The sequence below is a fragment of the Micropterus salmoides genome, unplaced genomic scaffold (genome assembly GCF_014851395.1).
Source record: "Micropterus salmoides isolate LMB-PRFRI ecotype aquatic unplaced genomic scaffold, ASM1485139v1 Ms_hic_scaffold_12, whole genome shotgun sequence".
NCBI classification, from domain to species: domain Eukaryota; kingdom Metazoa; phylum Chordata; class Actinopteri; order Centrarchiformes; family Centrarchidae; genus Micropterus; species Micropterus salmoides.
Window position 1 is genome coordinate 3,311,960 of NW_024040263.1, and position 22,358 is coordinate 3,334,317.

At 39.5% G+C, this 22,358-nt stretch overlaps 1 protein-coding gene across 1 annotated transcript in view; it reads right to left on the bottom strand.

Annotated features, from left to right (window-relative positions):
- Nucleotides 1–6,111: 6,111 nt before the first annotated feature.
- The window catches only part of mad1l1 (mitotic arrest deficient 1 like 1), a 65,546-nt gene continuing 49,299 nt past the window's right edge, over nucleotides 6,112–22,358 (bottom strand). Inside the window, exons 18-19 of the mRNA XM_038712883.1 lie at nucleotides 8,162–8,312; nucleotides 6,112–6,579 (exon numbers count right to left, since the gene is read on the bottom strand). Of these exons, the coding sequence (XP_038568811.1) occupies nucleotides 8,163–8,312 (150 nt within the window). The 3' untranslated portion in view covers nucleotides 6,112–6,579; nucleotide 8,162. The remainder of the gene's footprint in view (nucleotides 6,580–8,161; nucleotides 8,313–22,358) is intronic.

The following is a 22,358-nucleotide window of genomic DNA, read 5'->3' on the forward strand; positions in this document are numbered from 1 at the left end:
ATATTGGAGTCTGCCTGAAGACCTGCCTGCCTGCACATTTCCACTGGCCCTCTTAACAGCCATATATACTGTATGGGAGTGAGGATTAGAGGCTGCGGCTGTTAAGAATTACACTTGCCAGACGTTAAGCACTGCAACTGCTCCAAAATGTTATAATGAATGGCGAGAGATGTGCTAATGAAGCCGCTGTGTGGAGGTCCATCATCAGAGGTATAAACTTTGCCCTCTTACAACTGCTTCCAAATTTGTTCACTTGGTCTGGCACCAATTCTGAGTGCATCATTGCACCATCAGCCTTGGGTAATTGTTATGCCAGAGGATGATCATGGGGCAACCCCCTGGCAATGGCCACATTTTACCTGTATGTTTAAGAGTGCATTTTTAAAGGACATATCAGGGCTTTTGCATGTTTTGGCTCATAAACAAACCATCTCAGTATTAAGCTGAATGTGTGCTGCTTAATGCCACTGTGTGTACATTTGTTTGCCATTTAAACATGTTTCAATTTACTTTTGTATATATTTTTTTGTGAAAAATAAATAAGAATCCAATAGACTAGAGCAGTCTCTGTGTTGCTTGCTGCCCTTAGAGTACATGTTGCCACATTAAGGTTTTACCTCGCAGGTTCATCAGATGCTGATCCACTGAGTGAATTGAAAACCATCTACATTATAATTAACATTATTATGGTAGAGTTTGATTTTCCATAACAACCAACAGTTCCTTACTTTGACGTTTTGTCAAAATTATTGTCATGGGAAAGGGACCAGAAAGTGTTTTCAGTATTCTCCCGGTTGGTTCTTTCAAGCTCAAACTAACAATTGACATTTCAGAGTCAGAGATAGAAAAGCAACTTGCATTATGCTTTACACAGTGTGTTTGCTAGTTAGTAATCTTCTTTCAACATACTGTAGCTCTTCAACGTAATGCTTTTCGTGAGCCAACAATTAAATCTTAGATGTCAGAACTTCGTTGGTCACTTTTTTCAAAGAAGTCTTTGCTCAGAGCTGCACATAATGACAAAAGCATAAACAAACAAACAAAAGTGTTCAATGTAATGGATTACCAATTTCAAGTTTTATATCTCTGCACACTCACTGCAAACTGGCAAATGCTAGAACACAATGGATGCCTGGAAGGTAGGAAATCAATCTGGAAAACTCAAAAAGCTCAAAAAAGAAAAATGCTTTGGAAAATGTTCAGCATAAATGTTAAGTGAACACACAGTGTGTAGTCAGTGAATGAGCTATCCCAGAGGTTTCCATGATAAATCTGTGAAGTCAGAAGACATTTAAAGGTATGATTACACATACTTGTACGTTGTTTTGTGATTTCAGAGTGAAATAATGGATATTCTTACCTTTACAGGGCCCCATAGCCTGTGTCAAAGATTGAGGAATTTAAAGGATAATTCCAGTTACAAGGGAACTCCTCCCTTGACTTCAGTAGTATTATTGTATATGTTAAAAAAGATGTATAAAGGCCTTTGTGGATTCAGAGGGAGCTGTGTGAAATCTGATTAATAGCCTTAGGTGAACTTGGCAAGCAGCGTCAGTTGGGTTGAAACAACATGTTTGAAAATGAAAAATAAAATCTTGGGGTGTGGAGTTAGAAAGAAGTGAGCTTGCCAGACCTCTGTAGCCCATTCCTCGTCTCTGCTTGAAGCTCAAAGCTACATTATTCTTTGCTAGCATAACACACCCGAATCTCCGATATCCCTGGTTCTGCAACATCAATTATGACCTTTATTTATAAATTCTGCTTGACAAATCAGTGTTGTAGATCAGAATGGAGTACTCCTTTAGTTACAACTGAGATCTTTTATAGTTAACAGTTCACTCATCAACGTTTTTGCAGAGATCTAGGAACAATGAAACACGATGGGGCAAGAAATCAGCAGTCAGATGTTCAGACAGGTTGTAAAGAAGCCAACAGTTAGGTTGGACCAAGGAAACTGCTTGTTTTGGAGGTTGAGGTTATTAGCATTTCTAATAAGGTTTTGCCTTATTAGAAATGTTGGTAGCCAAAAAAACGAAACAGTGTGCACAAGACTATTAGAAGTAAGGTAGGTTTGTTTAAAACCGGTTTGATCATCTAAACTTGGCGCATACAACTTTATTGTTTTCCTTGCCGTTATCTTCCCAGATCCAAACAATTAACTTGGAGCATAAAATGTTATTACCAACAGGAATACACCTTAAATGTCGATAATAATGCTTCATTGCTTATGAAAACTGCATAAAAATCTATGGCACAGTAGGTCTGAGTTGAACCACTTCAGTTGGTGGGTGTAACCTTTATGATCATCTTAACTTGCCACATACAATTTTATTATTACAGTTAGAAATAATAGCCAAAACTATGAAAATAAGACCCAGGTTGCAATAAATAGGAATAACCCTTTAAAACATGAGGACAAGCTACAATCCCTAATGCAATTTCAAGTAAATGCTGGACTGAATATAGGTGTGAAAAAAGGTCTTATAGTGAAGCGTTTTACTGCTGTCCCATCCGTCCACCGTATGTACACACAAATGATTTGACACACTCTCTCTCACACACACCTTTCACTTTGAGTACAGTATCATGCTGCTTCTTCTCTAAGGGGATCCCAAGGAAAAGAAAGTCAGATCTGAACTAAAGCATGACAGTTGCTCTGTCTCTCTCTGTTGGGATTTCAGCGAGGGAGAAAGCGGGAGACTAGAGGAAGAGGTGGGAGAAAGACTCTTCAGAGAAAAAGATACTGAGCTTCCTGTGCGACTGGAAATAGATGGAGAGTTTAGCGAGGAAGGTACAGACAGGAAGAGGAGAGGGATGAGAGATGAAAGAAAGAAGTGACAGGTCCTCTCTCTCCTCTCTCTGTCCCATACGTTTCTCTGGTTTCCAGCTGAGACTCTTCTGTAGTGATGATGTCTCTTCTCAACAGGTCACACATATCAATATTTCTCTGTGGTTGAAAGAAAAAAATAAAAATAAAATGCTGAAAGAAGTTGAAATGCCATTTCTTTACTTTTTCATGAATTAAACATGCATGAGAATTGCTTTTACAGATTTAGTCCTGCCTTGAAATGATTTCTGGTGCATATTTTTGAAACACGGCTTTCAAAATTGATTTTTCACTGCTCAATGCGGATTGGTATGTGTTTGTGTGTTTGGCGCAGACTTATAAAGCTCAACGTTGGCATTTTCGACTTCAGTCTAACGCCTCATTAATAGCTAATGATATATCAGGGGGTGTACTAATTGTTTTCGACTGGGAGATGATGGGCTGATGAAATAAAGATAAAGGAATGAAAAAAGTTGTAAGAAGCGGGAAGAGCAGAGATCATGAAGGGAAGGAAGAAAATTAGGGTTTAATTCTAGACAAGTAATTTGAGATAATTGCAAAAAAGGTAAACTTGATTGTTAAAGCACAACCTTGAGGTCAATCAGTCTCATTTGTGCCTGAGTAAGTATTGGGTGTAATTTTACCCACCTGACAATTTTTCTGTTTCCAGGTCTTACCGAGAAAAATAATAAGAAACACAGAGGCAACCTTCCACTCAAAAAGACCTCATGAAAATGGACCACATGCATGAATTGCCACATTTTTGTCAAGTAGAACTTGGGCACCTAAGGATTTGAAAGCTGCACCCTTGTATCCCCAGAGAAGGTGACATACTGATTGAACTACCGAGAAGGGAGAGATTGGGGTATTATTGTCCATTTAAACTTAAACGCAACAGTCCAAATGTTGGTGATAAAATTCTGACAAAAATCACATCATTCTGTTGGTTTTGGCTGTATTCTCAAATACTTTGAGGAAGTTTGATGAAACTTGATTTGATTAAATAAAAAAAGTTGTGAATACAGTACTCAGGCATGTGATTGGCAAAGGGCAAAAATGCAGGAAAATATACTGAGATCCCCCCACATCCCAATAATACTGGCGGCAGCTCTATTATAATACGGATGGTAAAGCAGGACCCATGACAATAACTTGTCATGGGTTAATAACTTGTCAGTGGTAACTCCACTGCGCCATCGCAACCTCTCAAATAATTATTTTGTATTAATTTTTACTGAACTTCAACAGCTAAATGTGCAACATGAAATTATTGAGTCTATAACTAAACAATAATTTCTAACTTTCAAAATAGTTCAGTAAAAGTTAATAGGTTAACAGCAGCAAAGGTTGTCGCCTGTTGGTAAGACCTGTTGGCCTAACTGTTAAAGAAACAGTTATATTATTCAGTTGTTTTGGAAATAGTAATCCTTTACATTACTCCTTACTGGGAAAAGTAGGCCTAATATTGCAGTATTACTGCCCAACACCTGATACGCGAGAGCGAGTGTGGTGCACACTACACAGACACATACGCCAGCCTATAGATGTCCTCAATTCCTTTCCATTTCACTCAGCCAGCTCCTGTACCCCACCACCCCCTCTTGGGGTCAAGATGTAGAAGGTTTGTTGCCTAAAAAGTTTGGGAACTGCTGAGAATGTCTGTCATTACAAGAACTAAACTTTTCACATTTGAACAGATAAAGCGCAATGCGTTTTAATACGTAAGCTCAGTGAAAACTCCTGAATGGGTCAAATTTCAGGTTTACATCTCAACACGTTCATGAGATATTGCAAATGTTTGAAAATTACCTATTTTTATAGAAATGTATTGATTGTATAGACTGACATATTGAATCTTATTTAGCAACTTAAGAGAAGTTGTCCGTAGATGATCCTGCCTAAATTTTGACTGATTGGCCCCGCAGTTTCTGACGAGATATAAGATTTTGAGAAAATGTAGAAAAAGTCGCAAAATTTGACATTTTTAGAGCAGAAGACAAGTGGGGCAAAGATCAATTAAATTAAAACGATGTGACTTGTCAATTTGGTGACTTCTTATGCTTTTCGCAACATGAACACATTTATTGGAGAAAAATAAGAATGACAAAACAATAATGAGAACATAAACAACAGGCCTCCAGTAGTGAGCTTTGCTGTTTGGACTAAAAAGAAGCATTCCTTCCACCAACAAACAATATCTCTGTATGAGGTCAGCTAATCTCCTGATGAGAAAGGCCTAGGCAAAACAATGCCTCCTCAGTTTGTGTCGACTATCAGTTTATCAGATAAGCCCCATTTCTGGCCTCCTGATACCTGTCTACATACTACACCTGAGAACTCTTCTTCAGCTTGACAGCTTTCTAGTATTATTGTGTTGCCATCAAAACATACACCTACAATGTTCTGGCCACAACTTAATCCACCAGAAACTTTCCCCCTGGGCAACTCCAAAAAAAGAAAGTGTGCAGCCACTATCTGGGAGTTTGGTTCCACATCACGTGCTATGAGTAGAGGCGATGATAATGGTATGTAGTTGGTAATGCTCCACCTTCCATAAGCTCTGGTTAGTGGAAAAGAAGTGACATTTCACATCCAAGAGCCAGTTTTTGTCGCTAGGGGTCGGCATAAAATGGTACTTGCCATCCAACTGGCAATGCGCTAGACCTGTGGACTTCTTCAGGTTGAGGCTGATGGAAACAGGCTCAGCCACCAGACGCTCGCCTACAAGCTGGGACTCCCAGGGGGGGGCCCAGAATACTAGTCTGGGCATATAGTGATCTTAGTGGGCGTTCAGACAGAAAACAGCCTTGCATTTAAAAAAAGAAAAGAAAGGGCTTGCGTTGGGTGAGGTGTACTTCAGGTACTTGTGAGACTGGTGAAGTATGACCAATGAAGGTTGGAACAATAGAGCCATGACCTTAAAGGTTAATCAGATGCTAAAACACAGCACAGTAGTTTATATTATGAGCAAGGATTTTACAGCTCTGGATAGTTATTCCAGTGGCAATCGTTGTTACTAGGTAAACATTAGAAATATATTTTAGGGAGTACTAATGTAAGTATGAACAAGGCCCATGAGTACAGGCCCAGAACCTAGTGTTGATGTTACACCTGAAAACATGGCACCCAGAGTCTCAGGGGCATGCAGAATTAGCAACAAGGCGGTAAGAATTTTCACTACATCTTCCAGTTTCTTACAGCCTCTGGATATGGTCTTTAGGTGGTCAGAGGTGCAGTAGGTGAGTTACTATAGTTCCTGCAAAAATAATATTCATGTAGTCAAATTTTCAACAGTCACACACATGCTTTATTGATTACATTTGCATTTAAAATTTAAAATATACAGTCACAAGCCACATAACATCACACGTTGCTGAAGGACATTGTATGTTACAGTACTATTTGTTTTCCACAGCTTATATGAAAACTACTAAAACATCACCTCTAAATGAGAGCTGTGGGGTGTGCACAAGATGTTCTGTGTTGTGAAAATGAATGAGGGTGTGGAAAAAGATAAAAAACAAAACAAAGCAAGGACAGAGTGTGGCATGTACTGTACAGGAGAGTATGTTTTCTCACGAGACATATGGCTGCACCAGCTGGAGTTCTTATATCCTTGCTGTGATAAGTGGCTTTAGTCTCAGTTCACTTCCTTTTGTTTCTCAGTTTCATTGGATTGCTCCCATGCTTCCTCTTCACCCCATGTGCATTTCAGCCATTGCTCTTTTTTGCTGCCTAAAAATGTTCCTTGTCTTACACACACACACACACACACACACACACACACACACACACACACACCCCCTTCATAATTATTGTTCACCAAAATCTAATTCATACCCAAAGATGTATTTGTGTCACAAATGTTACACAGTAAGCAAGTACAGCAAGTACAGTAAGCAAAAATGCATTGTTTTGATATTACATACCAGTGTCTATTCATGTGTATGATCAGGTGAGAAAACAACTGATGTGTATGCTGTATAAAACCCTGGGGGGGGGGGGGGGGGGGACAAAACATGTTTTCTGTGATAGGGCTGACAATCAAAAAAAAAAAGAAAAAAACAATCAAAAGAAAAACAGTTAAATTAAATAAGAACTAAAATTGTCTAAATTAATTCAAATGCAACCCACACAATATAATGTTGTTCTGGTAATGTTAGTGTATGTCAATTGCATTTATAAAAGGCAGCAGATAGCCTTACCTTTATGCAGGAGCATTCCATCTATGTCCGATTTAATATCCAAAATGACTCCACACATGTACTTCTCAAATGGTTTCCTGGCATTTTTATTGGTTTTCTCCATTTTACGTTAATGAAGAAAACCACCATAGACTCGGTTACTGAGGGCATCAGGCCATGCAATAGATCCACACTTAAGGACAATGCCTGTTGCGCTTATACCCTGTGAATTTCAAATTTAGTGCGGCTATTACAGATCAAATATTGAATTTTTTCCTCAAGGTCAACCCGCAGTGCTAATTTTTAATGTATTGAGAGGGAGGCGAGTTTGGCTCTTAACCTCTCTTGCTTAATGCCTCTCCTAATGGAAAGGACCAGAGAAAGACAACTGTAGGAAACCTGAGTTTAAACTTTATCAAAAATTGAAGAAAATAATCATGAACTAAAATGATATTTAACTAAAAATGTATTTAAAAAAATGTCATAGCTATGGCATAACAAATCTGATGAAAACTAACTTCATATTTTGACACATCTCAGGAAAAAAGTAGAATCGACATATCTTGTGTTGAAAGGGATTTCTTTAACATTATCTTTGGACTGGCTGTGACCAACTATAACCACAAAACATCTCTGTGAAGCCTTTTATACAAGACCCCAAGAGAGAGGGGACAAAAGGCAGAATAGAAAGAGTCAACAAAGACTCAGCCTTGGTAAACAACGCAAAACACAACTACTGGAGTTCCAGAGGACCACACAAATCTTTCTTTTGTTCCACACACTGTGTATGAAACTCAGTGGGAAAGGTATTCCAAATCAGTGGCTTTTGAGTGTCATGACAACTTTGTTCTGTTGTGTTTCTCAAAGGTTCCTTGATGAAATATTCAGCGTACAAATAGCAATACCAAGTTGCTTTCTTAGCCTTTTGAATATAAGCTGGAGGTATTCCATCAAACAAGGTGTTCATCCTCCAAAACACAGCACTATTCATATGTCAGAGCTGTTGAGAAATGGTTTCAGAATTTGAACACACTGAATATCATATGAGACAGAAAAAAAGAAAAGGGAGAGAGCCAAAACTGGAAATTAAAAACAAAACTAATCCCATCCTGATTTTTACAGCCCTGTGTCTGAGATGGTGTCAAATTACTTCAGATAGTGGTTTGTCGGCTGAAGAGGTCGAGGGTCACTGCAGAAAGGAACGCTGGGATGCTCTTCTGGTGATGCAGATGAAGGGCCACCATCTCGTCAAGAGTTTTGGAGAACTCTGTCTCCATGAGCTGCATGCTTCCATTGGAGCCCTGCACACACACACACGCACACACAGGCATCAAGAGACAATACACAATAACAAACAATAAGATCTGGGTTTTCCGCTACATCCATCTCTAGAGAAAAACTTTCAAAGTGAAGCAAGATCACTTAAAGTGGCTGTCTACAGGGGATTGTCAAGTGTGTATGTGAGTGTGTGCTGTGTGTACGCATTCACAGCAGGGTGAAGGTGTCTAAATCTGTGTGGATTAATTAAAAGGAATGAGGAGCAGCTCGGGGCGATGGAGTGAAGGAGAAAGGGATGAGGAGAGAAACGAGGGATAAAGTAATTAAAGCATTGCAGGGAGGGAGGATGTCGAGAAGCAGAGTCCCATCACATGCTTGGAAGATATCGGGATGTTTGAGAATTGTGTCACTGTGTGTAAAAGACAAAGATTTTTATTTAAGCATAATGAGAAGGCCAACTCAGTAAATGTTCACCCACCGAGTGTGACTTGGAGCTAAATAACTTTTCTGAGATAAAAAAAAATGATCCTCTGTAAACTCAGCATCATTTTAAAATTGAACAGACGTTAGCAAAATGAAATTGGAAAGTAGTGTTGCTCAAAATAAAAAAAGGAAATCCTACTTGATAAACCAATTAGTGTGCTTCCTCACACACAAAAGGCTGAGGTGAACTCAGCTGTTCATTCTGTGTGAACAGTCACAAATCTCTAATGGGTGAGAGGAGAGGATAACTGAACTAATGACATTTGCTAGCTGACTGCACAGTGCTAAACCAAGGCTAAACGCAGTATGGAGAGTGCTTGACAGACAGATAGAATGACTTGCTTGTTTTGATGTTGTTCTTTAGCAGAATGTACACAAATTTGCTTATATTCAATACTGACTACAAGTTGCTAAGACATGTTTTAAGGTTCATTGCTTTTTAGCAGTAAGAGTAAATTTTTTGTAAATATTCACTTCAAAGACAATCTGGTTTATCTGGTCACATTTCCATTAATTAACAGCTTAGTACAGGGATTTTTAAAGTCCGAGACTGAGGGCCTCCCCTCAGACAAAGCTTGGGAAACGCTCCCCCTCATCCCCCTTAAATTACTTTCATAGTTTCCCCATAGAGTGTAGAAAAGAAATAGATGTAGCCAAAATGAACATCATGCTGTATTGACTTGAAACTAGGGCTGCAACGATTAGTCAACGTAATTAACGACGTCAAATTTCATTGTCGACGAAACGTTACATACAGTGGGGAGAACAAGTATTTGATACACTGCTGATTTTGCAGGTTTTCCTACTTACAAAGCATGTAGAGGTCTGTAATTTTTATCATAGGTACACTTCAACTGAGAGAGACTGAATCTAAAACAAAAATCCAGAAAATCACATTGTATGATTTTTAAATAATTAATTTGCATTTTAATGCATGATATAAATGACTGATACATCAGAAAAGCAGAACTTAATATTTGGTACAGAAACCTTTGTTTGCAATTACAGAGACCAGACATTTCCTGTAGTTCTTGACCAGGTTTGCACACTGCAGCACGGATTTTGGCCCACTCCTCCATGCAGACCTTCTCCAGATCCTTCAGGTTTCGGGGCTGTCGCTGGGCAATACGGACTCTCAGCTCCCTCCAAAGATTTTCTATTGGGTTCAGGTCTGGAGACTGGCTAGGCCACTCCAGGACCTTGAGATGCTTCTTACGGGTCGTTGTCATGCTGGAAGACCCAGCCACAACCCATATTCAATGCTCTTACTGAGGGAAGGAGGTTGTTACCAAGATCTCGCGACACATGGCCCCATCCATCCTCCCCTCAATACAGTGCAGTTGTCCTGTCCCCTTTGCAGAAAAGCATCCCCAAAGAATGATGTTTCCACCTCCAGGCTTCACAGTTGGGATGGTGTTCTTGGGGTTGTACTCATCCTTCTTCCTCCAAACACAGCAAGTGGAGTTTAGACCCTAAAGCTCTATTTTTGTCTCATCAGACCACCTGACCTTCTCCCATTCCTCCTCTGGATCATCCAGATGGTCATTGTCAAACTTCAGACCTGGACATGCGCTGGCTTCAGCAGGGGGCCCTTGCGTGCGCTGCAGGATTTTAATCCATGACGGCGTAGTGTGTTACTAATGGATTTCTTTATTATTATTCTTATTGAACTGTTGAAATTGTATTCATCCACCACATGATTACACACTCGTTCTGATGACAAAATGTGCTTAAATTGTTGCAGAGAATTATCCTGAAAAATTTAAACAGATATCATGGAATTTGGGAAAAAAGACGACGGAATCTGGAAAACATTTCCATAGACTTCATAGGGCCCTACATATGTGAGGGTGCTGTGTTCAAGCTATGTGAATGAAGGTATTAAGTTGTTCTTTAATAACATTACTTTTCTTCATACTCGCTAATAAATCTTATGACCCTACTGGAATTTTCTTTCTTTTTTCTTTTAGTATTTTTTGGTATTTGGCCTTTTTGAGAGTATACAGTCAAGAGGCTAGAAACAGGAAATTAGGGAGAGAGGGAGGATGACATGCAACAAAGGCCTCTAGCCGGATTTGTTGCGGTTACGTGGTAAGCGTCTTAGACTACTAGGCCACCGTGACACCCTGCCATAGAGGCATTTTCAAGATTAAATGTGTACTCCTGTCTATAATTGGGTCATTATCAAAAAGTTATTAAAAGAAGTTGCTTTCTTGTTAGCCGTGTGAATAGACGGTGAGTTGGTAAAAAAAAAAATCCTTCTCATCTGAGGCTAACTTTATGTTTTGGAAATTAAGTGAGTGTTTTTTGTGTAAAGGGGAATTGACTCCAAGTCAATAATCTCTTTAAGGTTTGAGTATGACTACTGTGACTTCAGTAGTGACTTTCTCAATACATCTCTTTACGTAACAGAGCAACTTTAACAGAGGCAAACAAAATGCATTCAGTACTGAGGACCATTTCACAGAGACCCATTAAGATGACTAATGCCATGGCGGCAGGAAACATTTGGTTCCTATTAGCAGACAGCTGTATGTAAAACATTTTATATAAGGACACCTCACATCAACATGACTTTGGTTACCTCTTCAAGTGTGACTCTTACCATGTGGCATTACTTTCATTCTAAACTGGATGAGTGCTAATCTCCGCCAGGTGTGTCTGGGGACATGTGGGTGGGGAACAGGGAGCGCAGGGCACACCGTGTGTCCAGTGTGTATGCATGAGAGTAGTGGAATGAAGGGGAGAAAGTACTTTTGTATAGTATAGTCTCAGTCTTGTTTAAGATGCATAGAATAGTTTCATGGTATTGAAACCAGGGATTCTCGGATCACCTCACTGTATAAACTCTTTTACCATGACAAAACAATAAACAGGATGATAAGTCCAAACTTCTGAATGTAAACGGTGTTATTATTTAAATGTTTTGTAGCAACACACCACACAAAATAAAACCCCTTCAAACAAAGCAGAGTTCAATCTTGCTCAATTGTCCCTCCCAGCTACCTTACAGTCAAGATGGCAGTTCTAGGTCAGACATGTTCTAGTTTCATGATGAGACCAAACTCTGCAGTGGAAGTCAGTTTTGAGCCATGACAAATACCAAAATGTGGCCTGCATCTGGCAGGTAAGTGTTGTTCCTAGTCTAGCCAATTGTATTGCATATTGTAAAATGGCGATTACAGCTGAGAAGAAAAAAAAGTTGGGTTTTTTTGTTTGTTTTTTTTACAGCCAAGTTTTATAATAATAGGTACAGTCAGTCCGTTTTTCAAAAAATGTCCTTGAGTATTCAATCATAAATATGCACAAAAAAATATTAGGCTCATGGGTCCAGTAGTATGTGAGATTATCTGTGGACAGATATACACACGCGCACTCACTCACTCTCTCTCTCTCTCTCACACACACACGATCCCCTCCAGGCTTATGCCCGGCGGAGATAATAATCTTGTGAGGCACTGTGAGTAAGGCAAACTAAAGGCTTTTCTAATCACACCAGATTTCTCATGACTACTGTCCATCGCTCTATTTAACTGCCTCACTCTGTGGCTTTATTTCCCTGACAGTCCCTGGTGTTTTCTTTCCCTGCGCGGCTGTCTGAAAACTATGCCATATCCTCAGGCTGCAACTGTCATCACAGGCATGCGTGCACACACACACACACACACACACACACACACACACACACACACAGAGCGGGGCTCTGCTGCTCTGGAAACATGGAGCACATACATCAAAAAATAAATAAATAAAATACTGCAAACAGTTACCATGGAGATCTTAGTGTCTGAAACACCTTCTGCTGAAGTTTATCCTCACAGCAGACTGTGTGTGAGAGTGGGTGGGTGTGTGTGAGACGTTGTGGACGACTTGATGGAGGCCTATGGGAGCCAAGGACATTGAGGACTTCCTCAGTCGGAAAGGGGAACTAAGACAACAGCCTCATTGTATGGAGAAACACTAGCACCCCCATTTAACATTTGGATTTCGAGTGGCAAAATGTGCGAGCACACACACCCATAAGCACATATACAGCCTATACAGATTTACACAGATTACAAAAAGTTATACACACAAAACTGAAGCGGCGGTGCTCTGTGTCTGAAATGGAAGGACCATTAATCAATATAAGGAATTTTGACACATTATTAGTAACAGTTATGATTAGGGATGGGTATCGAGTATACCTATTGAGTAGTATCGAATCATCTCCAGTCAAACGAGTACTTCATTCGATACTTCAGATCGCGGCAAAAAATTACTATATGTATGGTTTTGGTTGCAGCCAAACACGCAAACAACACACCGAAAGAAAGAGAAGTGCACAGCTCTTTTTTTCTCTGATGTGCCTGCACCATAAACTGTATAAAAAAAAAAAGAAAAAAGGCCTGCACCCGCTTGTAAGTCCATGCGACATTTTAACAGCCCCTTCACCTGACCTGGTCTCAGGCACGTTCGTCACTGTTGCAAGTTTATCACCACATGCTTGGCTTTCCGTTGGTTTCATCTTCTGGTATCATTTAACACTAGTCTGAACATTTTTATTTGCTATTCACATCACTTGTCACCAATCGCTCACTGTGTTCCACCATATCAATGACAGCTTTTACGGCGCAGCAGTGATCAGCTGATTTTACTCAGAGCCTCTGACTGCAGCTATGGCTGATGTCAAATGTGGTCTGTGTGATCAATTAGATGTGCAAACTCTCTGACTCTGTATGCTTCTTTAGACTCTTAAGTGTAGTTTAGTGACTTGTTTAAACAGACTCCTTACTCGTTTTCTATTTCTTACTGTCGTCTTTTTTCGAGGAGGTTTGCAACTCACCACCAAAGGAAATAGCACTTAGAGATCTTTCAATTCAGTTTATTAATCGGAAGTGGTGACTTTCAACAAATGTATGAAAAATGTAACTTCGGCTATGTTTAAACTGCAGGCCATATTTACCCAAATCTGATTTTTTCCATATGTGACTCATATTTGATCTTTTGTGTGAACAGGCCAAGTCACAAGGAATCTGATCTTTTCCCGTTCGGATTTGGGCCACTTTCATATGTGGTTCAAATCCGATACAGATCGGATCTTTTTAAAAGCCACACTCAGGTTGGAATTGATGCAACTTGGACGTCACTCCAGAGCAGCTGTTGTCACAGTTCTGCTGTAGACAGAGCGCTATGAACGAAAAAGCACAACAAAAACGTGTGTGTGTGAGAGTGAGTGAGTGAGAGTGTAGTGGACCAGAAACCATAATGAAAAGAACAGAAAATTGTGAACACGTCATAAAATGTGACCCGTGAAAGGACAATGGAAAAACGGGAGTCTCCCGTGAAAATTGGGAGGGTTTACAAGTAGGCGCTAAACGGAGCTAACATCTGTGGCTCTGTTTAGTTCTGTACAACAATGTGTTGCGTATTCTTCTATGCATGTGGGGCACTTTCAGGCTGTGGACAGTACACAATGTAGTCTGATATGGGCCACATTTAAGCAATAATGTGAACTGTCAAACAAAAAAAAAAACGGATCTGGGAAAAAAAAAAAATCTAAATTGAGCATTAAGGCCTGCACTCTGAACGTAGCCTAAAATTTGTTTTCCACAACTCATGTGGTCACTAAACTTTTTCACTCCCCCTCCCCCTCTCATTCAAATACAAAAAAACTCCCAAGCTGTCGCCCTTCCTCTGAGAATGACCTAATTAGGATGAGGAGCGATCTGATACAACTTCCCAATATCGGGTTTTTGAAAAAATTAAAAAAATCTCCTTTCTTGTCCTTAACAACAAAAGAAAAAAAGCAAAGTATCGAATTAAGTACTCTATTGGTATCACTTTAAAGGAACTGGTTTTGGCACTGGTATCATAAAATTAAACAATACTCAACCCTAGTTATGATATATTTATTTTAAAGATTTGATGCATGTGTCTCACAGTCAATAGACTGCGCACCAGACTAACCCCACATCATGTCAACATGTTGCAATTTCTGAATAAAAACCAGCTGACAAGCTGTTCACTATGCTGAGAACTGTTTGGCCTGTTTTGTCAATCTGTTGGCTTTTCGACCATTAATTAGCTGAGAGCATATGAGCTTTTGGTTCCAGTGATACGCTGAAGGATTCAATATGTGATTTCATTTAGTTAAACAGTTTTTCTACAGTAAGGCAACTATTTGCTATTTATTTTAAGAAGTTACACAATATTTTCCTACACGTCAGATCTAGGCTATTATGCTGATTACACAGCGCACCCGCTGCTAGAGGATTCAATGTGCTCACACGGACAATGCCATGACATTATTGTGGTGACTGTGATGCTACCTGTTAATTGGCACTAAACACAGAGGCTGGGAATGTTATTAGTTTAGCATTAAGTATTTGGTCACACTGAAACTTCAGCTATGTTCAAACTGTAGGCCAAAATGAGAGTTTCCTCTACCATTAAACGACCCCCACCTCCCCGTGAAAGAATGACCATTTTTTGTGTACCAAAAAATAAAATAAAAAAAGAACTGGTCGTGAGAGATCTAGCCCTTTTGAAACACACAGGGAATTCACTTCTACGTTCGTTTGCTCAAAAGTTCAATGAATTTGAACTTTAGTCACGCAACACTGTTCTGGTGTTTACCGGAGCTGCTTCTGTCCTCTCTGTTGGTGTTTCAGTGCGGCGGGGCTACTTAGCGGTTCCTCCACACAGACACAAATACGCACTAGCAAGAGCTAACTTAATAATAATAACAATAATAAAGTGAATTTGTATAGCGCTTTTCACAAACTCAAAGTCGCTTTACAGAGCAGATAAAGAAACATAACCAAATAAACCTGCTACGGATAGGCAGAGGTGAAGAGATGGGTCTGGAAAATGGTGAGGGACTCAGAGGTGCAGATTTCATGAGCCTGGGAGCTGCCCTGGAAAAGGCTCTGTCCCCAAAACTGCGGAGCTTGGACTTGGGGACGTAGAGGAGACCGGCTGAGGTGGATCTGAGGGACCGTGAGGGTCGGTAGGGTGAGAGAAGGACAGTGAGGTATGAAGGGGCCAGGTGGTGAATGGCTTTGTAAGTAAGGACCAGGATTTTTTATATTTTTTATGTGATCCGGTGAGAAATGGGAAGTCAGTGTAGTTGTTTTAGGACTGAAGTGATGTGCCAGGATTTGGAGCGGGTGATGAGTTCTGGACCAGTTGGAGTCTTTTTATGTAGGTTGAGCTGATACCAAGGAGTAGTGAGTTGCAATAGTCCAGCCGTGAGGAGATGAAGGCGTGAATGAGTCCTTTCAGCAGCAGAGGGTGTGAATGAGGGTCTGGATTTTGGCAATGTTGCGAAGGAAGGAAACTTGATGTAAAACCACATCGACCAAAAGTGTTGGAACGGTAAGGCAAATTCCTTTGTTTTTGTTGTTCCCTGAAGACATTTGGGTTTAAGATCAAAAGATGAGACAATAGTTCAGAATTTCAGCTTTTATTTCCTGGTATTCACATCTAGATGTGTTAAACAACTCAGGACATACCAACCTTTGTTTGAACCCACCCATTTTTGCAAAACTATTGGAACATGTGACTGACAGATGTTTCTTGCTGCCCAGGTGTTGCCTTTTAGGTTGATAGTCCAAACATTAAATAGCTCTGCATGACTAGTCTAAGTTTTCATCCTTGGTTCAAACCTATAAAGACTGCATTTCCTGTTAAGAGGATAAACCAACATGAAGACCAGAGAGCTGTCTATGGGAGAAAAGCAAGCCATTGTCAAGCTGAGAAAAGAACGAAGGACAAACATTGGACATAGCAAGCACAACAATTTGTAACGTCCTGAAAAAGAAAGAAACTACTGGTGTACTGAGCAACAGACGTCCAACAGGTCGGCCAAGGAAAACAACAGTAGTTGATGACAGAAATATGGTGAGAGCTGTGAAGAAAACCCCCGAAACATCAGTGAGTGACATCAGCAACGACCTCCACAGTGCAGGGGTGAAGGTATCACAATCCACTGTTGGAAGAAGAGTCAGAGCAGAAATATAGAGGCCGCACCACAAGATGCAGACTCAGCAGGAAGAATCGGAAGGCCAGATTGAAATTTTGCAAAGAAGTACAGAGACGAGCCACAAAACAATTGAACACAATCTTATGGACTGATGAGACCAAGATTAATCTCTAGCAAAGTGATGGAAAGGCCAAAGTGTGGAGAAAGAAAGGAACTGCTTATGATCCGAAGCACATAAGCTCATCTGTGAAGCATGGTGGAGGTGATGTCATGGCTTGGGCGTGCACGGCTGCTTCTGGAACATTAATATTTATTGATGATGTAACTGATGAAGGTAGCAGCAGAATGAATTCAGAAGTGGACAGAAACACTTTGTCTGCCAATTTATGGAGAAATGCATTGAAACTAATGGGGAGGAAGTTTATCATGCAGCAGGACAATGAGCCAAAGCACACTGCCAACAAAACAAAGGACTTCATCAGGGGAAAAAGTGGAAGGTTTCAGACTGGCCAAGTCAATCACCTGACCTGAACCCAACAGAGCTGCATTTCACCTCCTTAAGAGGAAACTGAAGGGAGAAACACCCTGAAACAAACAAGAACTGAAAGAAGCTGCCGTAAAAGCCTGGAATAGCATCACAAAGGAAGAATGCAGAAACAGCTTGGTGATGTCGATGGGTCGCAGGCTTGAGGCAGTTATTGCAAGCAAGAGTTATGCCACCAAATATTAAATGTTATTTACTTGAAGATTATTTGTTCCATTACTGTTGCTCACCTAAGAATGCTGTGGTCTAATACAAAGGGTGGTATGTCCTGAGTTGTTTAACACATCTCGATGAGAATACCAGGAAATAAAAGCTGATTCTGAACTATTGTCTCATACTTATCTTTTGATCTTAAACCCCAATGTCTTCAGTCAACAACAAAAACAAAGGAATTTGCCTTACCGTTCCAATACTTTTGGAGGGGACTGTATAAGATGCCAGTCCAGCTCGTTGTAGATTTTGTGGCTGTGGTGGCGGAGTCAGATTATCTTTTAAAAATTAAAAACATACATTTTGTCAAGCTTGGGCACTGCCAATGTGAGAGTAACGTCATCAGACCCACTTATTCCATGTGTTCAGCAGCATGGAGGCTGTCAAGTAACCTGTTTGATAGGGGACGACGTATTCATTTATGAATTTTCCTTATTAAATAGTATTATAATAGCCTGTTTTAACATCCAACTGTTGCAGTAGCCTAAATTTAGTGTGAACTGTCCCCATAAATAATTGCACATGCATTTGAATATATAGTATTTTCATGACACAATTTGTAATATTTTCCTATTTTATTCACTGCCACATGATTACACACTCTTTCTGATAATAAAAAGGTGCTTAAATTGTAAAATGTTTTTGAGACCTTTCAGGGCGGATGAAAGTGGTGGGCCAACTGACGGAGACAGTCATCCCTAGAGCGATGCCATTGGTGTGACATGTGTTAAAAATAGAGTAAAGGTAGTTGTTTGCAAAGATACCTGCACACTGGAATCAGAACTTGCTTTAAGACATTTCTACCAAGGCTAGGGAAGGGCAAAGTCAAGTGAAAGGGAGTGAGAGCAGTATATAGTATACCAGAATAAAAAAGGAAAACATAACTTAACAATTTGTGACCCCTGATGTGCACAGCCTTCACACAAACATCTCACATAGTGAAGGTTTTGACTCAGCTCGTAATGTTTTCAACCACCGCCCTTTTTTTCTTAAAATGTGTGTTTTTCTTCAGTCTACTTTTTGAAAACCATAATATAGATGTGAATGTTATAGATTTTTTTGGACAACAGGCAAATTTTGTGTCTTCTTTTCTCTTATAATGTAGAGGTACGTCAACATTATAGTGTCAACTGCTTCAGGCTAACCCTGGCAAGATTCTAGTGAAGGAAAAATATCCTTGCTGTACTTGGCACTAATATGTGATTCTGTTCACGTATGGTAAAACATCTTGCACTTCAGTACAGATGGAGTGGTTGAGTCATTTCTGGTTGTTACCACTGTTCATGCCAGACTTACTAACCCATTAACAGTTTCTGATTAAAATTAAACATGTATTATAAGAGGGTTCTTCTAATAGGTGCAATCGCATGGGAAAACATTTTTTATGATGGTTTAAACAGAAGCAGATTTTAAAACAAATGAGACCCAGAGGGCCACACAACACACTCTGCAACACTTGTTAGATTTATTCTCACGTTTTGCTTTCCTTATGCAGGGAAAAATTCAAAAGAAGTTAATAAAAGGTCAGGGGAAGTTTTTTGAAATCAGCTTAATTCAAATACTGACATTATCAATGCTTATTTGCATATTCACACTTCCCTAAAAAGTGTTTTAAACAATATCTGACCTTTATAAAAACAAGAAGGTTCTGTTTATATTTCAAAACAACTGGATTTCCCTCATTCAGCAGAGGGACAGAGGTGCATAAAACTGCAATGTGAGGTTGAGGAAAATACCAGTATCACAGGTTCCTCCTAAAGGGTGACACCAACCTCATCTAGGATAAAAACAGAAAGAGATGAAAGAAAACTCATTTCCCCAAGATCAGGAATAAGAATCTAACAAGACAAACTTGCCCACAAAATCTAAGAAGGACATACCTCAACAATGGAGAGGAGGAGCGCTATCCCATTTATCCCCTCTTTTCATTTGTCTATCCAATTAAAGGAAATCAATACTTCCTGGCTTGAGATGCAGGGCGGGGCTTTATAGTGACCTCCTCCAACCAAGGAGCTGCATGCTGCCTGAATTACAATCATGCTCCTCTCCCAAAGCAGACAGGGTCAGAGTAAAGGTTCAAACCCACGCCCTTAGACAGTTAGACACATGAAAGACAAGAAACTATAAAGCAATGACTGAGGCCTGTGTTTTCCTGCCAATGCAAAGATAAGAGGCAATGCTAGGTTTTGCCATTTTCCTGACCTTGAAATGAGAATTCCCTCTACATTTTGTATTTTCTTATTTATTCTTAATTTTATATAATTACTTTTTTTCCCCTCTGCACAGCACACGTGGCACAAAAGTAGGAAGTTTGTGCACATGACATGGCTCTTGGAGAACCGCTGGTAATAGGGCTACAACTAATGATTATTTTCATTAATCTGTGAAATGTATAAAAAATAGCATCATAGTTTGCTTAAGCCATAAGTGACCTCTTAAAATGTCTTGATTTATCTGACCAAAAGCAAAAAAATTCAATTACTGCCATACAGGACAAGGAAAAGCAGCAAATCCTTTTCACTTTAGAGAAGCTTGTACCAGCAACTGAAATGATCACTTGATTATCAACATAGATTATTTTCAATTTGATCAACTAATTCAATAATTGACCAATACTTTCAGCTTAGTGTTTTGTTGAAAATTGTGTATATGAACTGACACTGAGACAAGACGTCACCCGTCTGAGCATTTGGTGATTCTGACAAGCGCAAACTAAATACACGGTGGAGATGTGCAGCAATTACAGATTTATGACAGATACGCTTTAAAAATTAAGGCCTGCTGATATTCTAAATTTGTCATTGTCAACAAATCTTATGAAAACACCAAAAATAACAATAAACTTATCTTATTAATAACAGTTGGAAAGTCAGAAGTTTTGCTAAATGGACCATGCATTGTCAGTTTTGGTTTTTGAATAGGACTTGTTGACAAAAATATAGAATATCACCAGTCTCATCTTTTAAGATGTCTGCCGCTAGCAGATGCATTTACAGAGACAACAAAAATACTAACTTAATGCAACTATAGCAGTCTATATTGAGCTAAAGGTTAACAGCTGATTCTTACCAGTATCTGTCATGCTCACATGTATTTATACTGAAAGCAGGGCATATGTGTGTTAACGTATGTGGCATCGAATTTGAAAAAAACAAGGCCCACACAAAAGCCTAGTGCCATTATGCATATGATCCGCTGTGTTTACAGTGATTACATCATCACAAAAAATAACACCAGATTGTTGCAAAATAACCACACAAATCAGACCGCCTCAACAAATTCAACTTTCAATATCTTTTCTATTAATCCACTCGTCAGTCTTCTCCCACTCTTGCTGTCTCTCACCTCCGTCGGCCGCCCTCTGTGCATCCAAAAATGGGATCACAGAGTTACCAGGGGCAACAACCGCCTCTGTCATGGCCCTCTTTTCAATTTGTTTGGCTAAAGTAGTGTGTAATGTTTAATTCTCCCTTAAAATACATTTTAATTGTGTAATGATGTGATACGGCCAAATTGTGATTCTAAGTGTTTCAATTTAACATCTTTTTTTTCCGTCAGTATAATGTTGTCAACTGCAATTACACTATTGATTGACGCATGCAACTGCATAAATCATGTCAGTTTAACAAACTGTTATTGTATTTATTCGATCTAATTTATTTTATTTTAATTTGGACTGTGTCGCAAAAAAGAAAAACCTCATATCATCCACAGAAAACAAATAGTACGTTTTTTCTACTTGGAAAAGCGCTCTGCATTCTCATTTTCATTTGATGAGCGGTTGTGTGATTGACAAGACAAGTAATGCGATGGAAAACAATGATTAATCACCACTCCCCTACAATTTATATTACAATTCACCTAGCCATTTATGTTTATAAATGCTTAAAGACAGTTTCACTGTCCTTACTGACATGACATACTGCTTTGCTCTGGTGTTCGAGAATGCACTGTTAAAATGGAGGCCACAGACTGCGTGGATGTGACAGATGGCTCTATATTGAGGTGGTGACATGCAGTTCACAGATCAGTTGACCTCGGTCTTCGCTCGCCATCGCTAATGAGGGGACTTTTCTTCTGCCTTATCCTTCCTGCCTCTGCTGCATGTCTCTCCAATTCAAGTTGACTCAATTCTCACTTCCAACTTCACCCACCTCTGCTCAGCCATTCCACACACGCATATACCAGTACTCACACATTCACACACAAACCACTGTCCCACCAACAGGAGCTTCGTCAATGATAAACAATTCCACTGCATGGCATAGCAGCTGATTGGTGGGGGTGAAAAACAGAAGGCAAACTAATTGAATAATCAAAAATATGCAGATGAATAGCTTTCAATTTAAATGCAGATTTTGGCATTTTTCTGCAGTCAGGAAGAGGATGTCAGAGAAAGAGAGAGATGGAGTAGAGCTCCCAACAAAAATAATTAAATCAACAGCAATTTCATCCATATTTATATTTCAATCAGATTTTTATTTACTGTTTAAAGTGTTGCTCATGTGTCTGAGCATAAAATAACTAATGACTACATACATCTAAAACTTTGTGACAGTGGTATGATTACATACGAATGATCAACTTGAATCTCACTAGCATAAATACATAAAAGAATGAATTACATTACAGTTGTCAATTACAAGACACCTTAAAAATTAACATGAGCCTAGATGTTTTTGAACTCACAATTCTGAGTTGTTTTGTTTCTTTTGGATTTCTTTTCTCTTTGCTTTAATGTCATTTTCTCAGCACTGTAAAGCAAGAGGAAACTCAAAATGTGTGCATTTATAACTTAATACGTGTTAACTGTGACGATGGCGTATGCTCCCAGAAATGCCATCAATAACTTCCCTGTTTGTTTTT